The 27,499-nt window shown below is 63.1% G+C and overlaps 2 protein-coding genes across 5 annotated transcripts in view; one reads left to right on the forward strand and one right to left on the reverse strand.

Moving 5' to 3' along the window:
• LOC138829601 (plectin-like) overlaps nt 1-13,370 on the reverse strand; it is a 61,261-nt gene extending 47,891 nt beyond the window's left edge. For 3 of the 4 annotated variants that reach the window (XM_070026018.1, XM_070026007.1, XM_070026006.1), the window contains exon 1: nt 13,175-13,370. In XM_070026018.1, coding sequence (XP_069882119.1) covers nt 13,175-13,364 — 190 coding nt within the window. In that variant the 5' untranslated portion in view covers nt 13,365-13,370. Of the gene's footprint in view, nt 1-10,753; nt 10,916-13,174 lie in introns of those variants that run through there. The other variant, XM_070026015.1, reaches the window with a different exon arrangement.
• Nucleotides 13,371-23,897: 10,527 nt separating this feature from the next.
• Nucleotides 23,898-27,015, forward strand: LOC138829603 (protein lifeguard 1). Its single transcript, XM_070026019.1, has 7 exons — nt 23,898-24,035; nt 24,938-25,304; nt 25,383-25,495; nt 25,568-25,768; nt 25,883-26,011; nt 26,104-26,247; nt 26,327-27,015. The coding sequence occupies exons 2-7, from the start codon at nt 24,962-24,964 to the stop codon at nt 26,474-26,476; spliced, it is 1,080 nt and encodes a 359-aa protein (XP_069882120.1). The 5' UTR covers nt 23,898-24,035; nt 24,938-24,961; the 3' UTR covers nt 26,477-27,015.
• The last annotated feature ends 484 nt before the right edge of the window (nt 27,016-27,499 follow it).

Genomic DNA, 27,499 nt, shown 5'->3' on the forward strand with positions numbered 1-27,499 from the left:
TCGCTGCTTGCCGATGGTTTGTCATTTGTCATTTGAGACTCCATTCGCCAGCACGAAGGGGTTGGGGGGTCTCAGCGAGGCAGGGGCTGCCGGTGCGGGCCCCAGGGAGCAGCTTGGCCTCACAGCTTGTGTCGTCCACTGGCTCTCCACACGTCCCTGCCCGTGGCATGTGCCACCACCTCGTGGTGCCCACGAGGCTCACGAGAGGCCAGCCAGACGGGCACCGGAGAGGGGGCTCCAGGCTCCAGGCCTCCCCTCTCCCCCCTCCCTGGCAGTACTGGGGTGTGGGGTGCGGCGTGCCCGGAGGCCGGCGCTCCACTCTCAGCCTTCAGCCCTCTGGCTGCACAGGCTGCTCTTCTTCCTTGTTTAATGGCGCTGGGTTTGAGCACAGGGCCTCGCCGCCCTCAGCCTGCTCGCCCGGCTGATGCCACCACTGTGTTGTCTGAAGACGCTCGCAGACAAGGCCATGTGCTTCTCCGCCGGCTGGCTTCCACCGGGCCCTGCAGACATGAAGCTGTGCCCTCCTATAATAAGGTTACACGGCGAGAGCACCGCGCCCAGCCTGCACTGGGTTTTTGTTGTCAGCTTGGCTGGCTGGGTTTTGGTGTTTTTCCCTTTGTGCCTGTCCTAGGACTTGAACTCAGGGGCTAGAGCTGTCCCTTAGTTGTTGTTTTTTTTCTCAAGGCTGGCGCTCTACCACTTGAGCCACAGCACCACTTCCAGTTTTCTGGTGATTAATTGGAGATGAGTCTCACGGACTTTCCTGCCCCGGCTGGCTTTGAACCGAGATCCTCAGATCTCAGCCTCCTGAGTAGCTAGGATTACAGGTGTGAGCCACCAGCACCCAGCTAAGCCTTTTTTTGGGTCAGTCGTGGGGCTTGAACTCTGGGCCGGGGCGCTGTCCCTCAGCTCTTCAGCTCAAGGCGAGCAAGCTCTCTACTGCCTGAGCCACAGCGCCACTTCTGGTTTTCTAGTGGTTTATTGGAGATAAGAGTCTCACAGACTTTTCTGCCCAGGCTGGCAGAAATCCTCAGATCTCAGCCTCCTGTGTAGCTAGGATTACAGGCGTGAGCCACCGGCACCCGGCTAAACTTCCTTTCTTTAGAATAGTATCCAGTCTCAAACATCTTGTTATAGCCCTAGGAAATAAACTGAGAAAATGAACTAAGTGACATGCCAAGAAACACGACACTAAAGTAATGTGACTCAGATCTAAGAACATGCACAGACATGAGAGGCAGAAGGGGAAACCAAGGCAGGACGTGGAGGGAAATGGCAGGAGCAGAGGACAGGGCCGCGAGGCCAGCAGGCCCTGCCCCGGGCCCAGGGGCCGCACAGCCTGCCCAGCCCTGGACTCTGGACTCCCAGATGCGCGGATCGATGCCTGCTGCTTCACACAACCTTGTTTGTGGTCACTGGTTGTGGCAACCGCAGGAAACTGCCAGGTGTGGGGTGGGGTGCTACTGAGACCAATAGCTAGGAATGGGGAAGTAGCTTTGAAATTGGGCAACAGCAGAGATAGAGATTTTTTTTTTCATACTGAAACTAGACCACTTTAAGGCACATGACGGAAACCACCGAAGAGCCCGGGCGTCAGCCAGGGGTGGTGACAACTACGGTAGCAGCCACCGGTCCCAGGCCGGGAGCCCGAGTCAGCCAGGGGCACAGGCCCAGACAGGTTACTCTAGAGACCCAAAGGCAGAAAAGGAAGAGAGAGGAGGAGGAGAGGAAGAGGAGGAATCATATGGAGGCAAAAGATATTTGCCGGTAAGACCTTAGAAGGAAATGAGGCCGGGCGCTGTGGCTCACGCCTGTCATGCTAGCCACTCAGGAGGCTGAGATCTGAGGATCAAGGTGTAGAGTCAGCCCAGGCAGGAAAGTCTGTGAGACTCTTATCTCCAGGTCACCAGAAAAAAGCCAAAAGGAGCACCAGCCTTAAGTGAAAAAGCCAAGCTAGGGCTGGGAATGTGGCTTAGTGCCTGCCTAGCATGCACAAAACCCTGGGTTGATTCCTCAGTACCACATACATAGAAAAAGCTGGAAGTGACACTGTGGCTCAAGTAGTAGAGTATTAGCCTTGAGCAAAAGAAGTTCAGGGCCAGTGCCCAGGCCCTGGGTTCAAAACCAGGACAAGAAAGAAAGAAAGAAAGAAAGAGAGAAAGAGAGAGAGAAAGAGAGAGAGAAAGAGAGAGAGAAAGAGAGAAAGAGAGAAAGAGAGAAAGAGAGAGAGAGAGAGAGAGAGAGAGAGAAAGAAAGAAAGAAAGAAAGAAAGAAAGAAAGAAAGAGAAAGAAAGAAGGAAAAACCAAGCTAGAGCTTGAGGCAGAGGTCAAGGCCCAGTACACGTACACACACGTAAGCACACACACGCGCACACACATACACACACCCCAGGGTACTGGAAGAAAGGTGGCCCTCACTAGACACTGAGAGACGAGGTTGGCTGAACTGGACCGTGTGTGCCTATCTTTAACTGATGCGACCGTGAAGCAAGCTGTGTCGTAACGGCTTGCTTGTCATCTTAAAGTACAGGAAGCAAGAGGAATTTATTTTTTATTTCTTTTGTGCTGGTCGTGGGGCTTAACCCAGGGCCTGGGGCCTGGCCTGGGTCCTGGCCTGGGTCCTGGCCTGGGCTGGTTTTGCTCAAGGCTACAGCTCCTCTTCCGTTTTGTTTTGTTTTTTGTTTTTTTGTTTTTTTGTTTTTTTTTGGGGGGGGTTGTGGTTAATTGGAGATGGGAGTCTCTCAGACTTTCCTGCCCAGGCCGAATCCTGAATCTCAGATCATGACCTCCTGAGTTGCTAGGATGACACGCGTGAGCCACCACCACTAAAGAAATCTGCTGAAGAAAAGAGAGAAGCAGAAAGGCCGGAGCGCGGCTGGGGCTGGGGCGTGAGGCAGAGGTGCTGACGAAGCCCGCGGCCACACTGACTGCTGACTGCTGACTGCTCAGCCCTTTGTGAAGCCTGTGACTCACGGTCCGCTCAACAGTCTGCACAGCCAGGAGCGGAGATCAGGGAGCAGAGCTCAGCGCGGTGACACAAAGCAGACCTCGGAGTGGTGACAGAGCAGAGCTCTGTGCGGTGACACAGCAGGAAGACCCAGGGGCTCCAGAGCGCTGTGCCGGGAGCAGTAGGGCCAGCCGGGACTAAAGGGGGCAGAGACAGGAGACAGAGCTGGGCAGCCTGGCGTGTCCCCAGCCTCTCCTCCTGGAGTGGCTGCGCAGCCCCCTCCCCCAGCTCACTCAGGTGTTTTCCTCGGCCTCCTCCCCCTCCCCTGCCTCCTGCCCTTGGCACACGGGTGCGTTTCCCTCCTCGGCAGCCCCTAGGCCACTGGGAACACCACGAAGCCTTCCTGGCGGGCTGGACAGGGCCGCAGGACACAGCCCTGCTCTCAGAAGCTGAATTTGTTTAAAATCTTCTCTGAAAGCCATGAATCCACATCCAGACCCCGAGGACATAATTCCCACTGTTCTATATACCTCAGCCCCAAATATATCTGAGCTGAGGCCCTGAGTTCAAGTCCCAGGACAAGCAAAAACAAAAAAAAAGTTCACTTAAGCCAGATGTGGCAATGAGCACCTGTGAACCCAGCTCCAGGGAGGACACAGCAGAAGATCCCCGGCCAAAAAGCCAGAGATCCTATATAGAAGAATAAGAAAAATACAAAGAGCTAAAGGTGTGGCTCAAGTAGTACAGCACCTGCCTAGCAAGCCCCAGACCCTGAGCTCAACCTCCGACAACAAAATACTCTGTAGGAAAATGAATACGGCAAGCTGGGCGCCGGTGGCTCACTCCTTTAATCCTAGCTACTCAGGAGGCTGAGATCTGAAGATCGCAGTTCAAAGCCAGCCCAGGCAGGAAAGTCCGTGAAACTCTTATCTCCAAGAAACCACCAGAAAACCGGAAGTGGCACTGTGGCTCAAGCAGTAGAGCGCTCGCTCTGAGCTGAAGAGCTGAGGGACAGCGCCCAGGCCCAGAGTTCAAGCCCCACAACCAACAAAGAAAAGAAAAGAAAAGAAAATGAATATGGCTTCTGAGAAGGCAAGGTGAGAGGAAAAAAGTCCATGTCAGTAACTATGAAGTGACGCCTGCCTTCGTTAATAGTCAGAGCGCAACATAGCATACGCCAATAAAAACCTTGCATTAAAAAGAATACAAATTAAAGAGATGGGAAGAGGAAACAAAGGAGGAGGCTAAAATGCTTGATAAGAAATGTACTCATTGCCGGGCACCAGTGGGTCATGCCTGTCATCCTAGCTACTCAGGAGGCTGAGATCTGAGGATCACAGTTCAAAGCCAGCCCATGCAGGAAAGTCCGTGAGACTCTTATCTCCAATAAACCACTAGAAAACCAGAAGTGATGCTGTGGCTCAAGCAGTAGAGCGCTCACCTTGAGCTCAAGAGCACAGGGACAGCGCCTAAGCCCAGAGTTCAAGCCCCACAACCGACCAAAAATAAAAGAATGAAATGTACTCATTATCTTGCCCTTGTAACCCCTCTGTACAGTATTTTCACAAAAGAAAAAAAAAATACAAATTAAGTCAAATCAGATTTGTGTGTGTGTTCACATGCCAATACTGGGGCTTGAACTCAGGGTCTGGGAACTGTCCCTGAGCTGAAAGTTTTCACTCAAGGCTGGTGCTCTACCACTTGAGTCAGTGACACTTTCGACTTTTTGGTGGTTAACTGGAAATGAGTCTCACAGACTTTCCTGCCCAGGCTGGCTTTGAACCACAGTCCTCAGATCTCAGCCTCCTGAGTATCTGGGCTGACAGGCGTGGGCCACAGCGCCAGCTCATCATGGATGATGGGCGAGAGCAAGCGCAGTATGCCTCCCGCCTGCTGGACAGCACTCCAGAAAGACCGCCCGTATAGCTAGTGAGTTCAATGTCCATCTAAAAGGGCCAAGCAAACACACTGTGGCAATCCACGCGGCGGGGCTTCTGTGGTCTCAGAAGCTGAGGCTGCCCACACTACGCACCTAAGGAGGAACCTTCTCAGCTCACGACTGGCAGACAGCTGGATGTCCACCTCACCTCAGAAAGCTAACTCAAAACAGATCTCAAGGACCGCATCCACAGGGCTGGGCGTGGGGCCTAGCGGGCCTGGCCTGCCTTGCCAGCCCTGAGCAGAATCCCCACGCTGCAGAACAACAAAAACCTCAAACTGCAAAACCCTCAGAGGAAAACACATGCATTTTGGAACTTTGCTTGAGGCAATGATTTCTTAGATAAGACATCAAAACTACACCCAACCATGAAAAAATAAAAAAAGAAGCTGGACTCATAATGACTAAAACTCACATGCTCAAAGAATACCATCAAGGAAGTTAAATGTACATCCACTGCTCAGGGCTCATTCTTGAAGGAAGGAAAGGAAATGAGAGGAGGGAGGGGGAGGTAACCTATAGCATCAAGAGAGAATGTTTAAAAAAAATGTTTGCTGATTATGTGTCTAATAAGGGACTTACATAGAAAACACGAAAAAGATACAACTAGATGCTCTTCTTTAGAAGTTTAATTTAAAAACTGAAAGAGACCTAGCTACTCAGGAGGCTGAGATCTGAGGATCATGGTTCAAAGCCAGCCCAGGCAGGAAAGTCCATGAGACTCTTGTCTCCAATAAGTCACTCAGAAAACCAGAAGTAAAGCTGTGACAAAAAGTGGTGGAGCAGGGCTGGGAAGGTGGCTCAGTGGTAGAGTGCTTGCCTTGCAAGCCAGAGGCCCTGGGTTCAATTCCTCAGCACCACATAAGCAAAAAGCCGGAAGTGGCGCTGTGGCTCAAGTGGTAGAGCGCTAGTCTTGAGCTGAAGAGCTGAGGGACAGCGCCCAGGCCCAGAGTTCAGGCCTCATGACCGGACCCAAAAAAAAAAAGTGGTGGAGCACTAGCCTTGAGCACAAAAGCTCAGGGACAGTGCCCAGCCCCACAATCAAGCCCCCCTTCCCCCACCAAAAAAAAAAAGACAAGACCAGGCCGAAGTCTCTAAGTGGAGCTAAGTCTTCCTGCCCTCAGTTCTGTAATCCCAGCATCTCAGGAGGCACTGATCAGGAGGCTCTTGGTCTGAGGCTGGCCCCAAGAAAGTTATCAAGACCCCATCTTGATTGAGAAGCCGGGCCTGGTGGTACATGCATGCATCTGTTCTCATCTAGATGGTAGGCATAGGTAGGAGCATCATAGTCTGAGACCACACCCGGACAAAAACTCAGGACCCTGCTGGAAAAAATAAAGCAACAAAAATGTTGTGGTATGGGGGCTGGGAAGATGGCTCAGTGGTAGAGCGCTTGCCTTGCATGCATGAGGCCCTGGGTTCGATTCCTCAGCACCACATAAGCAAAAAGAAAAAAGCCAGAAGTGGTGCTGTGGCTCAAGTGGTAGAGCGCTAGCCTTGAGCTGAAGAGCTGAGGGACAGCGCCCAGGCCCAGAGTTCAGGCCCCACGACCGGACCCAAAAAAAAAAAAAAATGTTGTGGTATGGCCCAAGTAGTAGAGTACCTGCCTAGCATAGCAAGTACTTAACCCTGAGTTCAGATCCCAGTAGTGCCATCCAAATGATAAATAATACAAATATATACAGATAAAAACAGACAGGAGGCCTGGCGAGGCGTGGGGCACACTGTGGTCTCCGCACTCAGTGGTAGAGGCAGGAGGCTCTTGGCCACAGCGAGTACAAGGCCAGCCTGGTGACATGGCCAAGAAACAGGAGCTGGGGATGCGGCGCAGCAATGGGCCGGAGCTCAGCAAGGCTCAGGTACGGCAGGGCCGGGGCCAGCCGGGGTGAAACCACGCACACCAGCGCCCGAGCGCTGAACCCTGAAGCCAGGCTGGAAAACAAGCTGGCTGTCCTTCCTACAGTTAAATATAGAATTACACCCAAAGCAGCCAACCCAGGTACCTACCCAGGAGAAATACATACATCCTCATGAAAGTTTCTATCAGCCGTGCACCAGTGGCCCACGCCTGTCATCCTAGCCACTCAGGAGGCTGAGATCTGAGGATCACCGTTCAAAGCCAGCACAGGCAATAAAGTCTGTGAGACTCTTATCTCCAATTAACCACCAGAAAACCAGAAGTGGCACTGTGGCTCAAGTGGTAGAGCGCTCGCGTTGAGCTGAAGAGCTCAAACAGTGCCCAGGCCCAGAGTTCAAGCCCCATGACTGACAGAAAAAAAGAAAAACAACTTTATATCATTATTCATAATAACCCAAGGGCAGAAACAACTCCAAAGCCCATCAATTAATAAGCAAAAGCTGGTATACCGCTGCGTGGGAAGGGGTGCTCATACCCTATGCCAAGACCAGCCTGGAAGGGAAGGCAGGCAGGCAGACACAGAGCCACATGACTCTCCTCTATGCAATGTCCAACCAGGCCAATCCATAAGGACTGAACTCGGCGTGGCCAGGGGCTTGGTGGGAACAGTGCTCTGGAGTTGACTGCGTGTGTGCTGTCATTGGGTGGACTGTGGTTTCACCCCGTCAAGCTGTCTCTAGCCAGCAACCAATAAGTGCCACAAGGGTGGTGCGCCCTGGGCACGCGCGCACACTGCAGAGGGCCCCGAGCCCTCCCACCACACACACTCACTCTGGAGCACAGACATGGCTTGTACCACTTCTTTTTTAATGCCAGTCCTGGGGCTTGATCTCAGGGCCTGGGTGCTGCCCCTGAGCTTCTTTTGCTCAAAGCGAGCACTCTACCACTTTGAGCCACAGCACCACTTCTGGGATAGTTGATGAGAGATTAGAGTCTCACAGACTTTCCTTCCCCAGCTGGCTTCGAACCTCAATCCTCAGATCTCAGCCTCTGGGAGCTAGGATTACAGGTGTGAGCCACCAGAGCCCGGCTTTGTACCACTTTTCTTCAGATGTTTTTTGGGATATTTTACTTTTGACAGTAACCACAGACCCCAAGCTCTCCCCGAAGCGTTCCAGCCAGCCTCCACCCCTGCCAGCTAAGCCCCACCCCTGCGGACCCACACTGCCTGCGGGTCCATGGAGGCGCCCAGCAAGCCCTCAGACCGGACGGCGGCCGCGGAGCTCAGAGTCCCACTGGCGGAGGGGATCGCCTGCGTGGCCCTGGCAGGCCTGGGCCCCCAGGGAGGTGGGGGGCCCCTTCCGGCACCTTCTCCAGACCAGAGCAGGTCTCCCCATGGGTGCCCCACCCACTCACAAGCTGGCACCTACTGCCCCCGCCACTCTGCATGGACAGGCCCCACCCTGCAGCCTGTGCTGCCATGCGGCTCTGTCCTGACAGCAGCCCATCTCTTGCCCTACAGGAGCCCACTGCCACTGTTGGGGGACTTGAGCTGCCCTGGCTCCCCCAGACATCCCCACCTCCATCCACCCACACCACCAGCTCCATCACCCCCACCTCCATCCACCCACACCACCAGCTCCCTCTGCAGGGTGGCCCAGTCCACAGCCACAGTGGGGAACCTCTCACAGGATGGTCACAGCCCTGAAGCAAGGGAGGCCCCCATGAGGCACCTAGGGCTGTCTGGCCCTGGGCCCCACCACAGGACCAAGGTGGATGGACAGGAGGGCTGAGTCCCAGCCAGATGGACTCCCCAGAAGTCAGGGGAGGAGCAGCACCCTTCAGAGGAGTGGGAATTTCCAGGACAGGGCCAGGAAGGACGCTGGTGGGGGGGGGGAGGCTGAGCAGCTGTGAAGGGTGAAGGTCAGTGGGGTGAGTCAGGAAAGGCCGCATCTCTGCCGGAGAGGGGGTGGGGGCAGGCAGGCCCGGGACAGAGGCTGAGCCTTGCCCGGGTTCACCAGGGGCAGAGACAGCGGGTGCTGAGCTGGGGCAGGGAGGCCCAGCCTGCCTCTCAAGCCCCGCTGCCCACCGCCTGGGCTCCTCGCACAGCTCACGCTCCACCTGGAAATGGAGCACAGGGCTCTGGCCCACTGGGGTGGGTGTGGAGGCCGAGCAGCATGCACAGGGCACCGTTGGTCTCTGCTGGGGGAGTCTTGGCCTCTCCTTGTCCCTTGCCTGAGGCCAGAGCCAAGGAGGCCCAGGCGCCCTCCTGCCCCTCAGCCCTGCTGGAGGAGCCCCAGCACCTGCTCTGTCCTGCCTGGCAACTCGACCTCTCTCGGGCGGCGCAAGACACACGCACATGGGCAGCTGCCCCATCACATGACAATTCTGCTCCAGAAAGACACCCCTGCACCGGTGGCAGAGGCGAGCCCAAGTCCTCCAGCGCCCAATGCCAAGCTCAGAGACAGACGTGGACCAAGCCAGTCTGTGTGCGGGGCAGTGGGGGAGGGGGGGCAGAGGCCCGGCTGGGGGGGAAGCTCACGATGGGGTCTGGGGATGGGTCAGGCCACCCTGCTAGGAGGAAGCCCCCCCACCCCACCCCCGTCAGGAAAGAGGGGCCACCCCTCATGCAGCACAACATCAGGCTCTGGGATGGCCCTGAGGCTGCACAGCACAGCCGAGCCACGCGAGCGGGCGGGCGGCCAGCCCAGGCGGACAGGCGGGAAGCGCCATTCTCACACGCCCCAGGTCAAGCAGGAGTAGCCATGTGACAGAGTCGCTGTCCTGGGGTCTGCAGGAGGGCCGTGCCCCCAGTCGGTGCCGCTGTCCTGCTGGCAGCACCCAGGCAGGCCCTGCAGGAGAACCCGCCGCGCAGGGAGCCAGGCTCGCGGGGCTGCCAAGGCCGCCGGGGGATACAGCGGTCAAGCTTGCAGTCCACCGCCCCGGGAGTGCGGGTAAACGGCTCAGGGAACGCGGCACGGGCAGAGGCGCACCGCAGGGCGGGCGCACCGCTGGCTGCCCACAGCGCCTGGAGCCCCCACCTAAGCCCGGCCCAGAGGCCCGCGGGGTCCACACTGCCCAGCGCCAGGCCCAGGCCCGGCGGCGGGGCTTTCCAGGGGTGGGGGAGCCGGGCACGTTGGGAGGGCCAGGGCAGGGTGTGGGGCCGGCCATCCTGGCCCCTCTGCTCCCCGGGGACAAGGGCAGGGCGCAATGGGGTCCCTGCCAAGGGAGGGTGCGCCAGGCCCGGGACAAACTGGGGAGGTGAGGGAAGGCAGCAGCTATGCACCGCCGCCTGCAAGGGGCGAAGGAGCCGGCCGGGCCCATGGCAGGCACCCCCGGAGGGGCGGGGGCCAGGCTGACCAGAGAGGGAGAGCCGGACTGACTGGCGGGGAGAGGGGGTCGGGCTGACCAGAGGGGGGGGTCGGGCTAACCGGCAGGGAGGGGGGGGTCGGGCTAACCGGCGGGGAGGGGGTCGGGCTGACCGGCAGGGAGGGGGGGCTGGGCTGACTGGCGGGGAGGGGGTCGGGCTGACCAGCAGGGAGGGGGTCGGGCTGACCGGCAGGGAGGGGGTCGGGCTGACCGGCGGGGAGAGGGGGTCGGGCTGACGGGCAGGGAGGGGGTCGGGCTGACCGGCAGGGAGGGGGGGCTGGGCTAACCAGAGGGGGGGTTGGGCTGACAGGAGGGGGGGCCAGGCTGACCGGCTGGAGGGGTCGGGCTGACCGGCTGGGGGGGCCGGGCTGACCCGCGGAGGGGTGCGGGGACGGCTGACCGGCTGGGGGGGCCGGGCTGACCCGCGGAGGGGTGCGGGGACGGCTGACCACCGGAGGCCGGGCTGACCCGCGGAGGGGCGGGCGCAGACGCGGGGGCCGCCGGGCCGCCCGCGCGCCATGTCCTATTACGGTCATGGAGCGAGGGGTCTTGGAGCGCCGGCCGGGCGGCGGGGCGGGGCGGGCGGGCGGGCGGCGGGCTGAGTGCGGGCCGGCCCGGACGCGGCGGCGGCGGCGCCTACCTTTGTACTTCTCCCGCACCTCCTCGTAGGCCTGGATGAAGTCCTGCTCGTCGGGCGGCGGTCCGGGTGCCGGCCAAGCGGCCATGCCGGCGGGAGGGCGCGGGGCGCGGGGCGCGGGGCGCGGGGCGGAGACGGGGAAGGGGGCGCGGGGCTCGGGCCGCTCTGCCCTCGCTGCCGCCGCGCGCCCCACTTAAAGAGGCGGCCCCCGCCCCGCCCCGCCTCGACCCGCCCGCACCCAGGATGCCCCAGGGCAGGTGGGCGGGGCCGCCGGAGCCTGGCCAGCCCCGGCCTCTCCGGCCGCCTCCGACCCGCCCCTGCCCCACCTCCTCGCCTCCGACCCCGCCCCAAGCCCCGCCCCTGCCCCACCTCCTCGCCTCCGACTCCGCCCCAAGCCCCGCCCCTGCCCCACCTCCTCGCCTCCGACCCCGCCCCAAGCCCCGCCCCTGCCCCACCTCCTCGCCTCCGACCCCGCCCCAAGCCCCGCCCCTGCCCCACCTCCCCTCCTTCGGCCCCGCCCCTCGGGCCCCGCCCCCTCCGGCCACTTCCGCCCTCCACCTCACCTGGCCCCCCCTCCTCGGCGCCTGGCTCCCCGGTCCCAGCCCCCCGCTGGCTGCCAGCCTCCCCCCCCTCCCCCTCTGGCTGCCGGCGCAGTTCCTGGAATCCTCCCGCTGCAGGATTGAACGGGAGCTGCTGTCTCTACTATACACAGAGCCCTCAAAGGGCAGCCACAACAAGCTACCTGCATCTAAGAGACCGAGAGAAGTTCGAGGATAAATTTACACAGCGGAAGTGGCCAGGGCTCAAGCGGCGCAGCTGGAGCTGAGGGGCAGCGTCCAGCCCAGAGTTCAAGACCCACCACCGGCCAAAAGCAAAAGGACACTCGTGTGAGTTTAAAAACCACTTCTAGCTGGTGGCTCACCCTGGCACCCCAGAGAACGGCTGGGAGTGAGGCCTAGCGCACAGAAAGCCCTGCTTCATAGGCTCAGCACACACATGCAGAACACGCCGCAAGGGACGCTGCGGCTCTGGTGGCACTAGCCTCGAGTGCCAGCAGCCCAGGGACGTGCCCAGGCCCAGAGTTCAAGCCCCAGGACTGGCGACAAAAAACGCAGCAGCAGAAGCTGAGATCTGGGGATCACAGTTCAAAGCCAGCCTGGGTGGGAAGTCCATGTACTCTTTATTTCCAATTAACCAGCAAAAAGCCAGAAGGGAAACTGTGGCTCAAGTGGTAGAACACTATATGCACAAGAACAGCACCTAGGCCCTGAGTTCAAGCCCCAGTATCTGAGTGTGCGTGCACACACACACACACACACACACACACACACACAAGTAAAAACACTCCTTTCTACCCATCACACTGACAAAGACCTTTGCCAATTGCTGACAGACACCCTCCTTTCTGGATCCCCCTCCCCCACGGCTTCTGCTAAGCTTAAGTGCTACATTCCCTTAAGGGAAGTTCCACTTAGAGGCCTCAGACCTAAGAAAATCATCAGAAGGGAAAGACCCTGCTGGGGCTGCTGGCCCGTGTCTGAGAGAGGTGAGCACTGCAGACCGTGCGGCTGGCAGAGGGGCTGTGGAGACTGCCCCGCCCTCTGTAAAGGTCCATGTTCTATTCAATCAATGCGAGATGAAAGCACCCAGAAGGTGGCCGTGTGCCCGCCAGGCCCCGGCTGTGGGCAGAGGGCGCGAAGGCGACGACTCCTAAGCTGACCCTCTCATCAAGCAGCTCCTCCGCACTGCATCACCTCCTCGGCTGGCACTGGCCTCCGTCCACCCACGGCCTCCAATGAGCCTCACCCTTCCTTTCAGAGGGCGGACTCATTCACCGAGTGACCTCGGTGCTCTGACAGCCTCCAGCTCTTGGTGACCTGCGTCCCACAGGAGCAGGCCGCCCTCCAGCGGGTCACCCTCCAACTGCCCACGGCCTCCATTAATGATACCTTCGGCTGGAAGGCAGGTCCTGGAAGGCATGAAGGGGTTAGGGGGAGGCTGAGGCTCTGGCTGGCCAGGCAGCCCTCCTCCCTCACCTCCTCCAGTGTCCTCTTCCTACACCCTGGTGAGTGACAGCCACCTAGGAGCAGCCCAGGGCCTGCTGGGAGTCTAATCCTAGGAAATGATCGCAATAGGGCTGGGAAGGAGGCCTGGTGGTAGAGCGCTTGCCTAGCACGCTTGAGGGCCTGGGTTCCATTCCTCAGTATCACATAAGCAGAAAAGGTCAGAAGTGGCTCAAATGGTAGAGCGCTAGGCTTGAGCAAAAGACGCCCAGGGACAGCGCCCAGGCTCTGAGTTCAAGACCAGGACAGGGGGAAAAGAAAACGAGAAAAGAAAAGAAAAAGGAAGCGATCACAAAAACACCGGACCCTCGCAGGCGCCGCCCGCGCAGGGTCGCCCGCGCCCCGCGCCGCCCCGCCCTACCTGCGATGCGGATGACCGCCCGCTCCGCGGGGTCCAGGACGCTGCCGTTCGCCCCGGCGCCGCCGCCGCTCCGCCGGCTCCGCTGCGTCTTGCCCAGGTTCCAGGGCAGCGTGTCCCCGGGGCTGGGCGAACCGCTGCTGCCGTTGGAGCCGCTCTCCGCCGGCCTCGCCTCCGAGTCCTCCGCCGACATGGCCTCCTGCGGGGCAGCGGGGCTCTCAGCGCAGCCGCGAGCGGACCGGGACCCGCAGCACCCCCCCTGCCCCGCACGCGCCCCCGCCCCCCCCGTCCCCGGCCTGCAGACCCCGAACGCCCCGCCCCGGCCCGGTCCCCAGCCTGGGCCGCAGCCCCGCATACCCCCCCCTGCCCCGTCCCGCACGTGATCACAGCCGCTCCCTCCAGCCTCCTGCACCGGGCCACGCACGCAGCTCGGCCCCGATGCCTGGTAGGCCCAAGAGGTGAGGGGTCACCGGGGTGACCGGCCCCCCACACCCGTCTCTCCGACCCCGGCCCCAGTGTGGTCCTGCAGCCCGCCAGCGAGCAGGCCCGGCCCCCGGCCCCCAGTCCGGCCCCGGCCCCCCGGCCCCCAGTCCGGCCCCGGCCCCCCGGCCCCCAGTCCCGCCCCGGCCCCCCGGCCCCCAGTCCCGCCTCGGCCCCCCGGCTCTCCAGCCCCCGGTCCCCGGTCCCCGGTCCCCGGCCCCGGCTCTCCGGCCCGCGCCTGGCCCCCTGGGTCGCCACCACCCAGCGCCGCCCCCGGCCCCGCGCACGCCCGCGCCGGTCTCCGCAGCACAAGCCTATAAATAGCTGATGCGGCGGCGTGGGAGCTCGGCTGCGGCGGGAAGGAACCGGGAGCCGGGGGCCGGGGCCGGACTGGGGACCGGGGGCTGGAGAGCCGGGGGGCCGGGGCCGGGGGCCGGGGGCCGGGGGATAGCCGGGGGAGCGGCCGCCGCCCACCCCGCCGGCGGGTGGGGAGCAGGCCTGAGGCGCGCGGGCGGCGGCGGGGGTCACGATGCGGGCTCCGTGCCTCCGCCCTCGGGCCGGGGGGGACCCGCGCCCCGCACCCCGCCGCGTCCGCCGCTCCCGGCCCGGGCCGCGCCGCAGCCTCTCTCCCCGCACCCCGCACCTCCCGTCCAGTTCCGCAGTGTGAGGGGCGCGGGACCGCGAGCCGCCCTAGTTCCGGGTCGACGTCCGCCGACCCCGCCCGCCCCGCCCGCCCCGCCCCGCGGCTCGCGGACGCGAGCCCCTGCTTACCCGCCCGGTGCCCGGGGCCGGTACCGGAACCCGGGGCTGCTCGCGCCGGCGCCGCCGCCGTCCACCGCCTCGCCGCTGCCGCAGACCGCCGGGCGCGGGAGCGCGGCGCGGGCGGGGCGACCCGGAGCCCCGCCCTCCCGGAGCCGCGCGGCGCCGCGGGCCGAGCCCTGGTGCCGCCCGCGTGACCAGCCCGCGCCGCCCGCCCCGCCCCGCCCGCCCCGCCCCGCACGGAGCGGACGCGGCGCTCCTCCGCGCTCGGCGGACCGGTTCGTTTCCAGCCCGCGCGGGCGCGCCGGCCCTCCGCGGCTCTGCTGACCCCTGGCGGCCGGGCCGGGCCGCGGCGCGGAGGCGTGCGGGCTCGGGTCGGCTCGGGCGGGTGCGGGGCGCCCGCCGGGCGGGCTGGGGACGAGCCGGCAGGTGATGCGGAGCGGGGGGCAGCGCCTGCGGGTCCCGGGGTCGCGCACGCAGCCCACGGCGCGGTGTAGCCCGGGCCCTGCCTGGGTCCGCGGGCGTCCCTGCCCGAAGAGCGCGCCTGCGGGCGCACGGGGTCAGGGGGAGCACCGCGGGGTCAGGGGGAGCACCGCGGGGTCAGGGGGAGCACCGCGGGGTCAGGGGGAGCACCGCGGGGTCAGGGGGAGCACCGTGGGGTCAGGGGGAGCACCGTGGGGTCAGCGGGGGAGAGGGGAGCACCGCGGGGTCGGAGGGAGCACCGCGGGGTCAGGGGGGGCACCGCGGGGTCAGGGGGGAGGGGGGCACCACGGGGTCAGGGGGGAGCATCGCGGGGTCAGGGGGGAGGGGAGCACCGCGGGGTCAGGGGGGAGGGGAGCACCGCGGGGTCAGGGGGGGCACCGCGGGGTCAGGGGGGAGGGGAGCACCGTGGGGTCAGGGGGAGCACCGCGGGGTCAGGGGGAGGGGAGCACCGTGGGGTCAGGGGGAGGGGAGCACCGCGGGGTCAGGGGGAGCACCGCGGGGTCAGGGGGAGGGGAGCACCGCGGGGTCAGGGGGAGGGGAGCACCACGGGGTCAGGGGGGAGGGGAGCACCGCGGGGTCAGGGGGGAGGGGAGCACCGCGGGGTCAGGGGGAGGGGAGCACTGTGGGGTCAGGGGGAGGGGAGCACCGCGGGGTCAGGGGGAGCACCGCGGGGTCAGGGGGAGGGGAGCACTGTGGGGTCAGGGGGAGGGGAGCACCGCGGGGTCAGGGGGAGCACCGCGGGGTCAGGGGGAGGGGAGCACCGCGGGGTCAGGGGGAGGGGAGCACCGCGGGGTCAGGGGGGAGGGGAGCACCGCGGGGTCAGGGGGGAGCACCGCGGGGTCAGGGGGAGGGGAGCACCGTGGGGTCAGCGGGGGAGAGGGGAGCACCGCGGGGTCGGAGGGAGCACCGCGGGGTCAGGGGGGAGGGGGGCACCACGGGGTCAGGGGGAGCACCGCGGGGTCAGGGGGAGGGGGGCACCACGGGGTCAGGGGGGAGCATCGCGGGGTCAGGGGGGAAGGGAGCACCGCGGGGTCAGGGGGGAAGGGAGCACCGCGGGGTCAGGGGGGAGGGGAGCACCGCGGGGTCAGGGGGAGGGGGGCACCACGGGGTCAGGGGGGAGCATCGCGGGGTCAGGGGGGAGGGGAGCACCACGGGGTCAGGGGGGAGGGGAGCACCACGGGGTCAGGGGGGAGCATCGCGGGGTCAGGGGGGAGGGGAGCACCGTGGGGTCAGGGGGAGCACCGCGGGGTCAGGGGGAGCACCGCGGGGTCAGGGGGGCACCGCGGGGTCAGGGGGGAGCACCGCGGGGTCAGGGGGGAGCACCGCGGGGTCAGGGGGGAGCACCGCGGGGTCAGGGGGGCACCGCGGGGTCGCCCGCCTCGGAAAGGAAGAAAGGAACATGAGCGTCTGTGCGCGGTGATGCCACTGAAGCCCGCCGAGGACTCCCAGGTGGCGGCCACGGCCGGGACGCAGCAAAGGGGAAAGCGAGGGCAGCCCGGAGGCAGCCGCGGAAGGGGAGGGCTGGAGGGGGGGCGTCTGGAGAGCGGAGGCCGGAGGCACACACCCCCAGGGACAGGAGTGGGAGACACCCGCGCGCGCACCTACACACCTACACACACAGGCACACACACCTACACACATGCACACACCTGCACACACCTACACACACATGCACACACCTACACACACATGCACACACCTACACACACATGCACACGCCTACACACATCCACACACCCACACACATGCACACACCCACACATGCACACACCTACACACATGCACACACATGCACACATGCACACACATGCACACACATGCACACACATGCACACACCTACACACCTACACACACAGGCACACACACCTACACACACACCTACACACATGCACACACCTACACACACATGCACACACCTACACACATGCACACACCTACACACACATGCATACACCTACACACCTACACACAGGGCAGCCTCAGCCTCCTGGGCGAGTGCACACACACGCACACACCTACACACACACACCTACACACACACCTACACACACATGCACACACCTACACACAGGGCAGCCTCAGCCTCCGGGGCGAGTGCACACACACACACCTACACACGCACACACCTACACACGCACACACCTACACACATGCACACACCTACACACCTACACCACAGGGCAGCCTCAGCCTCTGGGGCGAGTGCACACACACACACCTACACACACACACACACATCTACTCACACATGCACACACCTACACACACATGCACACACCTACACACAGGGCAGCCTCAGCCTCTGGGGCGAGTGCACACACACACGCACACACCTACACACACACACACCTACAACACAGGGCAGCCTCAGCCTCCGGGGCGAGTGCACACACACACACACACCTACACACAGGGCAGCCTCAGCCTCCCAGGTGAGTACACACACACACACCTACACACACATGCACACACGCACACACCTACACACACATGCACACACGCACACACCTACACACAGGGCAGCCTCAGCCTCCGAGGTGAGTGCACACACACACCTACACACACGTGCACACACCTACACACAGGGCAGCCTCAGCCTCCCAGGTGAGTGCACATACATGCACGCACACACACACATTAAGAATTTACAAGAAGCCAGGCGCTGGTGGCTCACGCCTGTCATCCTAGCTACTCAGGAGGCTGAGATCTGAGGATTGAAGTTCAAAGCCAGCCCGGGCAGAAAGTCAGTGAGACTCTTACCTCCAATAAATCACCAGAAAACCAGAAGTGCTATGGTGGCTGAAGAGGAAGAGCACTAGCCTTGAACTGAAGAGCTGAGGAACAGCCCCCAGGCCAAGAGTTCAAGCCCCATGGCTGACAAAAACAAACAAAAAAAGTTACAAGAGTGGGCATTAGGCCTTGAATTCCAGGCCATTCTCAGGTAACACAACTTTTTTTTTGGGGGGGAGGTCCAGTTGTGGACCTGAACTCTGGGCCTGGGTGCTGTCCCTCAGCTCTTCAGCTCAAGGCTACCACTCTACCACTTGAGCCACAGCGCCACTTCTGGCTTTTTCTGCTTATGTGGTGCTGAGGAATCGAACCCAGGGCCTCAGGCATGTGAGGCAAGCGCTCTACCACTGAGCCACCTTCCCTGCCCCGCAACACAACTTTAATAGCTAGGATTATTTTTTTACCTTACTATGATTCAAGTTCTCATGATCACCTCTAGCAATAGGAGACATACAAGCGTGGAGGACACAAGATGAAGTTCATGAACCTTCACTACATAAAGAAAAATGTAACTGGCTAAACTGAAAGATGGAAGAGGAAGGAGAGGAAAGGGGAGAGAGGCCTGTTCAACCACCCTTCCACGAGGCAAGCAAGAAGCTCTCTAATCATTTTGGGAAAACTCGTGTGCCATCTGCAGCCACAGTGGTGCTCAGCAGAAGAACCACGTTAATGCCTACACTTCACAAAACCAGCCTGCCATGGGCTGCTGACGGTGACGATGGTGGTGTAATCAAGGTGAGAAACTGACAGTGGTGGTGCTGGTGAGGTGGTGCTGGTGAGGTGGTGGGGATGTGTATGGTGGTCGCAGTGGTGGTGGTGGTGAGGTGGTGCTGGTGAGGTGGTGGGGATGTGTATGGTGGTGGTGGTGATCGCAGTGGTGGTGGTGGTGGTGGTGATGTGTATGGTGGTGGTGGTGGTGATGTATATGGTGGTGATGGTGGTGGTGATGTGTATGGTGGTGATGGCGATCACAGTGGTGGTGGTGATGGTGGTAGTGATGTGTATGGTGGTGATGGTGATCACAGTGGTGGTGGTGGTGGTGGTGATGTGTATGGTGGTGATGGTGATCGCAGTGGTGGTGATGGTGGTGGTGGTGATGTGTATGGTGGTGACGGCGATCGCAGTGGTGGTGGTGGTGGTGGTGGTAGCGTGGGTGCTGGAGCTGGCGGCTGGTGACCGCTGCAGACACCAGGTGATGGGTGAACTCCCAGTCTCTTAAGGTCAGAGGCTCTGCATTTCTGACCAGCTTGGTAGAGACTGATGCTTCTGGACCCAGCTACAACTTTGAAAGTCAGCGGGGAGGACGCGGTGCGGCCACCCGGCTCAGGGGCCCTCGCCCCCTCTGCCTGTTGGGGGCCTGCCCGCTCTATGGTTCTCCTCAGCTCTGAGCACACGCCACCTTCCGGGTGGAGCCATCGTCTCCCTGCGCCTGCTCCCGCCGCCTCTCCACTCACCCCTTCTTACTCTTCACCTTCTCCCTATGACTAACCGGATGGCTTGGCTTCTTTCACGAGTGTGTGTGCTCACATTTCCCTGGCTCCCAAGTCTCGGCCTGCTGGGACAGCTGGAGGCTGCCCGCGTCTCCAGAGCATCGGCACCCACTGTTGACAGCCGTTTTTGGAAACCCGTCCTTCCTCAGGGTCGCCAAATTTAGTAAGAATGCAAGAAAGACGCAAGAAGAGCAGCCCATTTCTGCACACACAGCGTGCATGTGCACACACACGAGACTGGAATGGAATCTAAATTTGAGTGTATAGAGACAGAGACAGATTGAGATCTAAGGCGTATGGGTGTCTAGATAAATGACATGCAGCATGTAGGTGTCATCTACATACACACTATAGAGTCTGCATACTGCAGTATCATCTAGTGTGTGTACACGTGTGTGTGTACACGTGTGTGTGTGTGAAGAGGCTCTGGGAAGCCGAGGAACCCCACCCACACCAGACATTTGTCAAAAATCAGTCATCCTCGTAGCAGCCATGAGATGGCGCTATTACTCCATGCTCCAGACAAGAAACAGGCAGCATTAGGGAGCCTTACTCAGGCCTGCCATAGATCAAGTCCCTCTTTAAAACCTCTATTTTAATGTCGGGGAGGTGTGAACACATTCCCCCCCCCCCCCGGCAGAGAACACGCCCCTGGGGCCTCCATTAGCTTTTAGCTTGTCTGTGCCAAGCCGCTTCTGGCCAGTGGACCCTAATGCATAAAGGGGTGACAGCCCTCAGGCCAAGAGGCCACTGAGATGGGGGGGGGGGGCAGGGGCAGCCGGACGGGGCCAACACTCACCTACCTGTATGATGTGGATCCTGCTGTGGGCCGTGTCCAGGGTGTTATAAAAGGCCTGGACTACGTCCTGGAATTCGGCGGTGCTCTGAGCCAGGGCCTCCCGCGTGCCCAGGGGGCCCTGCAGACTCGCACTGCGGGGGCCAGGGTCACCAAGACCACGTGTGGGCACTGGGCCCCTAGCCAACCCACTCTGCCCTCTCCCAGTCCAAGCCAAAGTCACCGGTGCCGGCCAAGGCCTCTGGAGGGAAGGCCACGCTCCGCTCCTGGGGCCCAGCAAGCAGAGCAGCTATAAGTGGCCAGTGGCCCTGCTGGCTGGGCCCCGAAGCCACGCAGGACGATGCGGTCTCCACGCAGGGCAGCTCGTCTGGCCAGTCGGGGAGCAGGCCCTGGAGCTCCACGGCCATCCCCACCTCCAGCCCCACCTCACAACCCTGGGAGGAGGCCACGGAGGGGCCACCTCCCCTGCCCCCTCGGTGGCAGCCCCCCCATTCCACACTTACACCAGCCACCAGGGCTTCAGCCAGCACTGCAGGGCCTGGGACAGGAAAACAAAGTGAAGCCGAAGGCCAGACGGAGAGAGGGCAGGGCCGCCTGGGCTGCTTTTCCGGGCCAGGCTGGCGGCCCCTGACCTGTGGGAGCCCCAGCCCCAGGCCCCAGCCCTGGTCCTTAGGGCCCTCCGGCAGTCCCTGGCTGATGGTGAATGAGACAGCTGGCCGTCTTCCACTCCCCTGGCCTCTTCCTGTGGCCTGGAAACGGCCCATTACCCTCGCTCCTGGACACACCAAGGAGACCGAGTCCCTGCCTGCCAGGGGTCTCTTCGGTGCCCCTACTCCCAGCATGGGCAGCGCTGTATCTCCAGGGCTGCCCCTGGTTGAGGCTGGCGTTCATACCTGTCACCAGAAGAAGGTGAGGGTGGAGACGCTTCCCTTTAAATGTAGGAACTCACGTAGAGTCCGTGACTTCCATCACAGAATAAGAATTTTGGGACAAGTCACAATGGTAAGAAAACTTGGCAGAGCTTTATTGAGTGAGAAAACAAGCAGGCAGGCGGACAGACAAAAAGCAGACACACACACAGAAAGGCAGAGGCACACTCTGACAAAGTATGGGAGATGGAGACACGCAGCTCCTTGGGCTGATGGAGTGTTTTTAAGATAAAGGCAGAAGGTCTGGCTTCAAAATGATGTAAAGATAGGTGCTTTGTCTTTGCTCTAATCACACCTGGCATTACTCTGGGTTTCTAGGTAAGAATGAATCCTGCCATAAAACAGATCCTTATCCTTGAGATAAGGAGGTTCCCTGCGATCTACATTTTGGGGCAGGAGGTGGCTTAAGTTTGGGGGAGCATTTCTCCCAGAAAGGCATACATCCCGTCAGACAAGTGTTAATTCTTGAGATGAGGAGCGCACCCTTCGGGAAAGCATGCACCCTGTTTCTCCCTTTTCTTTTCTTTTTCTTTCTTTTTTTTTTTTTTTTGTTAGTGGGGCTTGAACTCTGGGCCTGGGCGCTGTCCCTGCGCTCTTCAGCTCAAGGCGAGCGCTCTACCACTTGAACCACTGCGCCACTTCTGGTTTTCTGGTGGTTTATTGGAGGTAAGAGTCTCAGATTTTCCTGCCTGGGCTCTGAACCTTGATCCTCAGATCTCAGCCTCCTGAGTAGCTAGAATTACAGTCGTAAGCCACCAGCGCCTGGCTGTTCCCTTAATCTTAAAGAGAAATATATGAAGGAATATTTCCTATATTTGCTGTAAGCTGACCATTCCTCATTTTCTCTTCATCCATCCTGCTTCATTTCCCCTAAAATGACTTTTGTTCCCTTCTTCTCCAGGGAAGATCAGTCTTTGAATCCCTGGCAGCCACTTACCATGCCTTATTTTCCCTAGGCTATCCTGCCTTGGTACCCACTTAGCCTGACATCTGGGTGCTGGGAGTGAGTGGCTCCATGCGGAAGGTTCACACCCCTCACAGCCCCTGCAGCGTGCCCACTCCCTGCTGGGGTTCTGACCTGTGTCCCCCAGCCCTGCCCATACCTCACCCCTGCCAGCGCCCCACTGTAACCCCTAAGGTGCAGCCACTGCGCTAGCATGCCTTGCCGTGACTGCTCCTCACACAGTCAGGGCCTAGGACAGGGCCAGGCCTTACCCCCAGCCCGAGCCTTTATTTAGCCAGTCCTGGGCCTTGAACTCAGGGCCTGGGCACTGTCCTTGAGCCTCCGTGCTCAAGGCAAGCGCTCTACCACTGAGCCACATTCCCAGCCCAGCCTGTGCCTTTAGGTCCCGCTCTCACCCATCTCTAGTCCCAACCCCGTGGCCTCAACCTGTTTTCTCCCAACATCTCAAAGATGGGTGGAGAATGGTCGCCCATCCCGCTGTCCTGCTGGGCTCCTGCTTGCCTCCTGCCCTGTGCACTTGGCATCATTTTCCTACCATCCTACAGTGAACACAGCGGGCTGGGGGCTGGGTGGGCCTCGTCAGGGCTGCTAATGCTGCCACCGCTCCCAGAGGCAACGATGACACAAGGCGAAGCCCATTCCAGGGCCTGGGGGACGACGCCTGACCAACCTGGGCCCCTGAGTCCCCCCAGCCCCCAGCCCATCCTGATGCTCAGTAGACTCTGGCCTTGCTGAGCTCCGTCTCTGGAGCTGAAGCTGCCCGCCAGCCTCCCCACAGCCTAGCTCCACCTCTCGGGCCTGGCCTGGCCCTTGGCCCTTCGAGGCAGACTTAGCATGAAGCTCAAGGATCCTGACTTGCCCCGGCTTCGTTTTTCTTTCTTCCCTTTCTCTTTTGTGGTCCTGGGCCATGAACTCAGGGCCTCACGCTAGGCTGGGGTCCTACTCTTGCACTGTTCCTTAAGCCCTACCATTTCACTGCTTTGGGGGAGATAAGGCTCAGAGACTTGGCTGTCCTGGCTAACTTCAAGCCACTATCTTCTGGGGCATAGGAGCCTGGGAGAGGCACGGTGGGGGGGGAGCCCAGGAGCCCAGGGGGAGCACAGGAGCCGGGGGGGGGGGCACAGGAGCCTGGGGGGAGCACAGGAGCCGGGGGGGACAGGAGCCCGGGGGTGGGCACAGGAGCCGGGGGGGGGGGGAACACAGGAGCCCAGGGGGGGGACAGGAGCCCGGGGGGGGACAGGAGCCGGGGGGAGGGGACAGGAGCCCGGGGGGGACACAGGAGCCGGGGGGGGCACAGGAACCCGGGGGGGCACAGGAGCGGGGGGGGGAGCACAGGAGCCTGGGGGGGAGCCGGGGGGGGGGGGACAGGAGCCCGGAGGGGGACAGGAGCCCGGGGGGGGGGACAGGAGCCCGGGGGTGGCAAAGGAGCCCGGGGGGGGGGGGGGCCCGGCAGGGGGCGGCGGGGCTCAGCCGCCACTCGGCCCATGGAAGGGCGGCCCAGCCCCCGGCCCTGCCGGGTGGGGGGCTGAGCCCCGGCCCTGCCGGGTGGGGGGCTGAGCCCCGGGGCCGCCGGGTGGGGGGCTGAGCCCCGGGGCCGCCGGGAGAACCGGGAGAAGGGTGAGCGCTCTGCGGCGGAGCGCGGACGCCGCGGGGACTCCCGGCCGGCCAACCGGCCAGGGCAGGCGCCTGCTCCCGGGCGCCGACGGCTCCCGCGCCCGACCCCGGCCGCCGCGGACAGCGAGCGGCGCCGACCCCGCCGGGAGGCGTCGCGCCACGCAGGGCCCAGCGCCGCTGCGTCCCCAGCGCCGGGGAGTCACGGGGTCGCGGAAGCCCCGCCCCGCCGCGGGCCCCGCCCACCTCAGAGCCCGGCGCCGCTCACAGGCCCCGCCCACCGCAGGCCCCGGCTCGTTATCTCACAGGCCCCGCCCCGCCGCGAGGCCCCGCCCACCTCAGGTCCCGGCCCGTCGTCTCACAGGCCCCGCCCCGCCGCAAGGCCCCGCCCCATCACAAGGCCCCGCCCCGCCCCGTCACAAGGCCCCGCTGCGTCCCTGCCAGCCGCCAGCGCAGGCCCAACGGAGCCGGCCGCCCGCGGGTGCAGGTGCGGACGCACCGGCCATCTCCGCGCGGCGCGCAGCCGACTCGGGGCGCATCGGCCTGCGGCGCCCCGGAGCGGTGAGTCCTCGGCCCGAGCCCAGACGGGCTGTCCCAGCCGCGCCAGTCGCCCGGCCGCCCGCCGCCCCCGCCCAGGCCCTGCTCCGCCGAGCGCCACCGGCCGGCCCGTCGGCCCGGCCCGACCGCGGTGCGCGGCCCGCTCGGCCCGGATGGCGGCGGCGGTGGGGGTGGGGAGCTGCGGCAGCGCCGGGAGGAGTGGGGGCGGCGCGCTGCGGCGGGGCGGGGCGGGGCCGCGGCCTGGGGGAAGGCCCGCACCCCGCGCCGCGCTCCGGCCCCCGCCGCCGCCCGCACCCCACCGCCCGCACCCCCGGCCTGCTCCGTCTCCCGCACCCCACCGCCCGCACCCCCGGCCTGCTCCGTCTCCCGCACCCCACCGCCCGCACCCCCCGCCCGCACCCCCGGCCTGCTCCGTCTCCCGCACCCCACCGCCCGCACCCCCCGCCCGCACCCCCGGCCTGCTCCGTCTCCCGCACCCCACCGCCCGCACCCCCGCCCGCACCCCACCGCCCGCACCCCCTCGCCTACTCCCCACCTGCACCCCGTCGCCCGCTCCCTGTCGCCCGCACCCCACGCCTGCTTTGTTCCCCGCACGCCCTCCGCCCCCCCCCCGCCCTCGCAGCCCGCTGTTCCCGCACACCCACGGGCAAACATCCGGCCGCGGGCGCGGGGGGTCAGAGCCCGCGGGGCACAGATGGCCGGGATTTCCTCGGATAGAAATAGCCGGGCCCAAGCTGCTTAGGCGGCCGGCGCACCCCGCACCCACCCGCGCGGCCCGAGCCCCGAATCTGGGACTGGCGCCTCCCCGCCTCCCCTCCTCCCCGCCGGGCTCCACAGCCCCGGGCGAAGGTCGCGGGCTTCCTTGCTCCCCGCGGCCTGGAGCTAACTGCGGCTCTCTCCTCTAGGGGCCGCCTGCGGAACTTGAGGCCATGTCCCATGAAAAGAGTTTCTTGGTGTCTGGGGACAACTACCCTCCCCCCAACCCCGGGTTTCCCGGGGGGCCCCAGCCTCCTATGCACCCCTACCCGCCCTATCCTGGCACCCCCTACCCTCAGCCCCCCTTCCAGCCCTCCCCCTACGGTCAGCCAGGGTATCCTCACGGGCCCAGCCCCTACCCCCAGGGGGGCTACCCTCAGGGTCCTTACCCCCAGGGGGGCTACCCACAGGGCCCCTACCCCCAGGGGGGCTACCCACAGGGGCCGTACCCCCAGAGCCCCTTCCCCCCCAACCCTTACGGACAGCCTCAGCCCTTCCCGGGCCAGGACCCTGACTGTGAGTATGGAAAGGGGCGGGGCTCGGGCAGGGTCGCCGGCACCCGGGGCGCCCTGACCCAGCCCCCTGTGTCCCCAGCACCACAGCACGGCAACTATCAGGAGGAGGGACCCCCATCCTACTATGACAACCAGGACTTCCCTGCCACCAACTGGGACGACAAGAGCATCCGGCAGGCCTTTATCCGCAAGGTGTCCGCAGCCCCCCACGGGCGGGGGGGCGCCCCGGAGGCTGGACCCCGTTCTGACTGGCTCCCTCCCCAGGTGTTCCTGGTGCTGACCTTGCAGCTGACGGTCACCCTGTCCACCGTGGCCGTGTTCACGTTTGTCAAGGAGGTGAAGGGCTTTGTCAGAGACAATGTGTGGACCTACTACGTCTCCTATGCTGTCTTCTTCATCTCCCTCATCGTCCTCAGCTGCTGTGGGGACTTCCGGCGAAAGCACCCCTGGAACCTTGTGGCACTGGTAACCCCAAGCCTGAGCCCAGGTCCCTCGGGCTGGTAGAGCAGGGACAGGCAAGGGTGTGGGGCAAGGGCATGCTGCCTGCGTGCCCAGCACCCCCGGCCTCTCCTCCCACAGTCCATTCTGACCGTCAGCCTGTCCTACATGGTGGGGATGATCGCCAGCTTCTACAACACCGAGGCTGTCATCATGGCAGTGGGCATCACCACGGCGGTGTGCTTCACGGTGGTCATCTTCTCCATGCAGGTGGGTGGCCCCCTCCCCCCTACCTGAGCCAGGGCTTGGGCTCTGGGGCCCAGAGGCCCTCCAGGGCCCTCCCAGCCTCTGCCCTCTCCTAGACGCGCTATGACTTCACCTCGTGCATGGGTGTGCTCCTGGTGAGCATCGTGGTGCTCTTCATCTTCGCCATCCTCTGCATCTTCATCCGGAACCGCATCCTGGAGATCGTGTACGCCTCGCTGGGCGCCTTGCTCTTCACCTGTGTGAGTGGCGGATGAGGCGTCCGGGGCGGGGCGGGGCGGGCAGGCTGCCCGTCGTTACTATGGTGCTTTGTTGCCCCAGTTCCTGGCCGTGGACACCCAGCTGCTGCTGGGGAACAAGCAGCTGTCCCTGAGCCCGGAAGAGTACGTGTTCGCGGCTCTGAACCTGTACACGGACATCATCAACATCTTCCTGTACATCCTAACCATCATCGGCCGGGCCAAGGAGTAGCACCGGCCCGAGGTGGGCGTGGCTGGCCGGGACCCCACCCCTGACGTGACAATGCCACCTGTGTTTTCTCCTGTTCCCCAGGCACAGCTTGGGCAGACAGAGCCCCTTCCACCCCGTGTGTGTGCACTACAGATGTGAATGTGTGGACCCGCCGTGGCCACAGCATGGCCTCCTTTAGTCCTCCTTCCCCACCAAGGGGCCGTGGGGCTGCGTCTCTGTGCCATCTTTTGTCCCCTCACTGTTGCATGAGCCCTGTCTGTCAGCCCCCCCCCCCCCCCCCCGCCCAGCTCCCTGGGGAGAGGGAGTGAGCCAGAGGTGAGGGTGCACGTCTTTCCTCCTGTCCCAGCCCCCAGCCTGGCCTAGAACACCTTTCCCTCCCCACCCTGGAGCCCTGCCCTCAGGGGACATGCAGGGTGGGGGTCTCATTCCTGTGCTGAGCCCTGAGAGCAGAGGCTGGCGTGTTTCAGGGAGAAGGAAGCCTTCCTTTCGTGCTACTGTCATTAAAATCCCAATAAATGGTACCTTCTGCTCTCTGCTTCCCCCGAGCCTCCTCACGCTTCTTCCATGAGGTGGGGAGGGTGCCGCGGGCGCGCCCACTGGCGAGCCCACGAGAGGCCTGGCGTGGGTCAGCAGCCGGCGCCTGGTCTGTTTTTTGTCTGAGACCAGGACTCTGTACCTGGCATGTTCCCTCACTGGCTGACGCTCTACCACGTGAGCCACGCCTCCAGAAGCCAGTGCTCTGCTCCTGCGTCCACCTCCTTCCTTGCCATCTCCTCGGCTGCATTTTCACGTTGGACAGGGACCCTGAGTCTGTCACATGTGGCAAGTGACACGCCCCCCACCGTGGGCCCTGTGGAGTAGCCCGTCATTGCCCCGGACCCAGGCCGGCGCCTGATCACGGGCACGCCCTGACAGCTGCTCGGAGGCAGCTCGCCGCCCCAGCCCTTGGCCTCACCCTCTGTATCTGGTGCGGGCACCTGGCGCTGGCTTGCGGGCCAGGGCTCAATGAAGGGACACGGCCTG

This window comes from Dipodomys merriami, unplaced genomic scaffold (assembly GCF_024711535.1).
Source record: "Dipodomys merriami isolate MVZ:Mamm:240054 unplaced genomic scaffold, mDipMer1.0.p SCAF_174, whole genome shotgun sequence".
Taxonomy (NCBI): Eukaryota; Metazoa; Chordata; class Mammalia; order Rodentia; family Heteromyidae; genus Dipodomys; species Dipodomys merriami.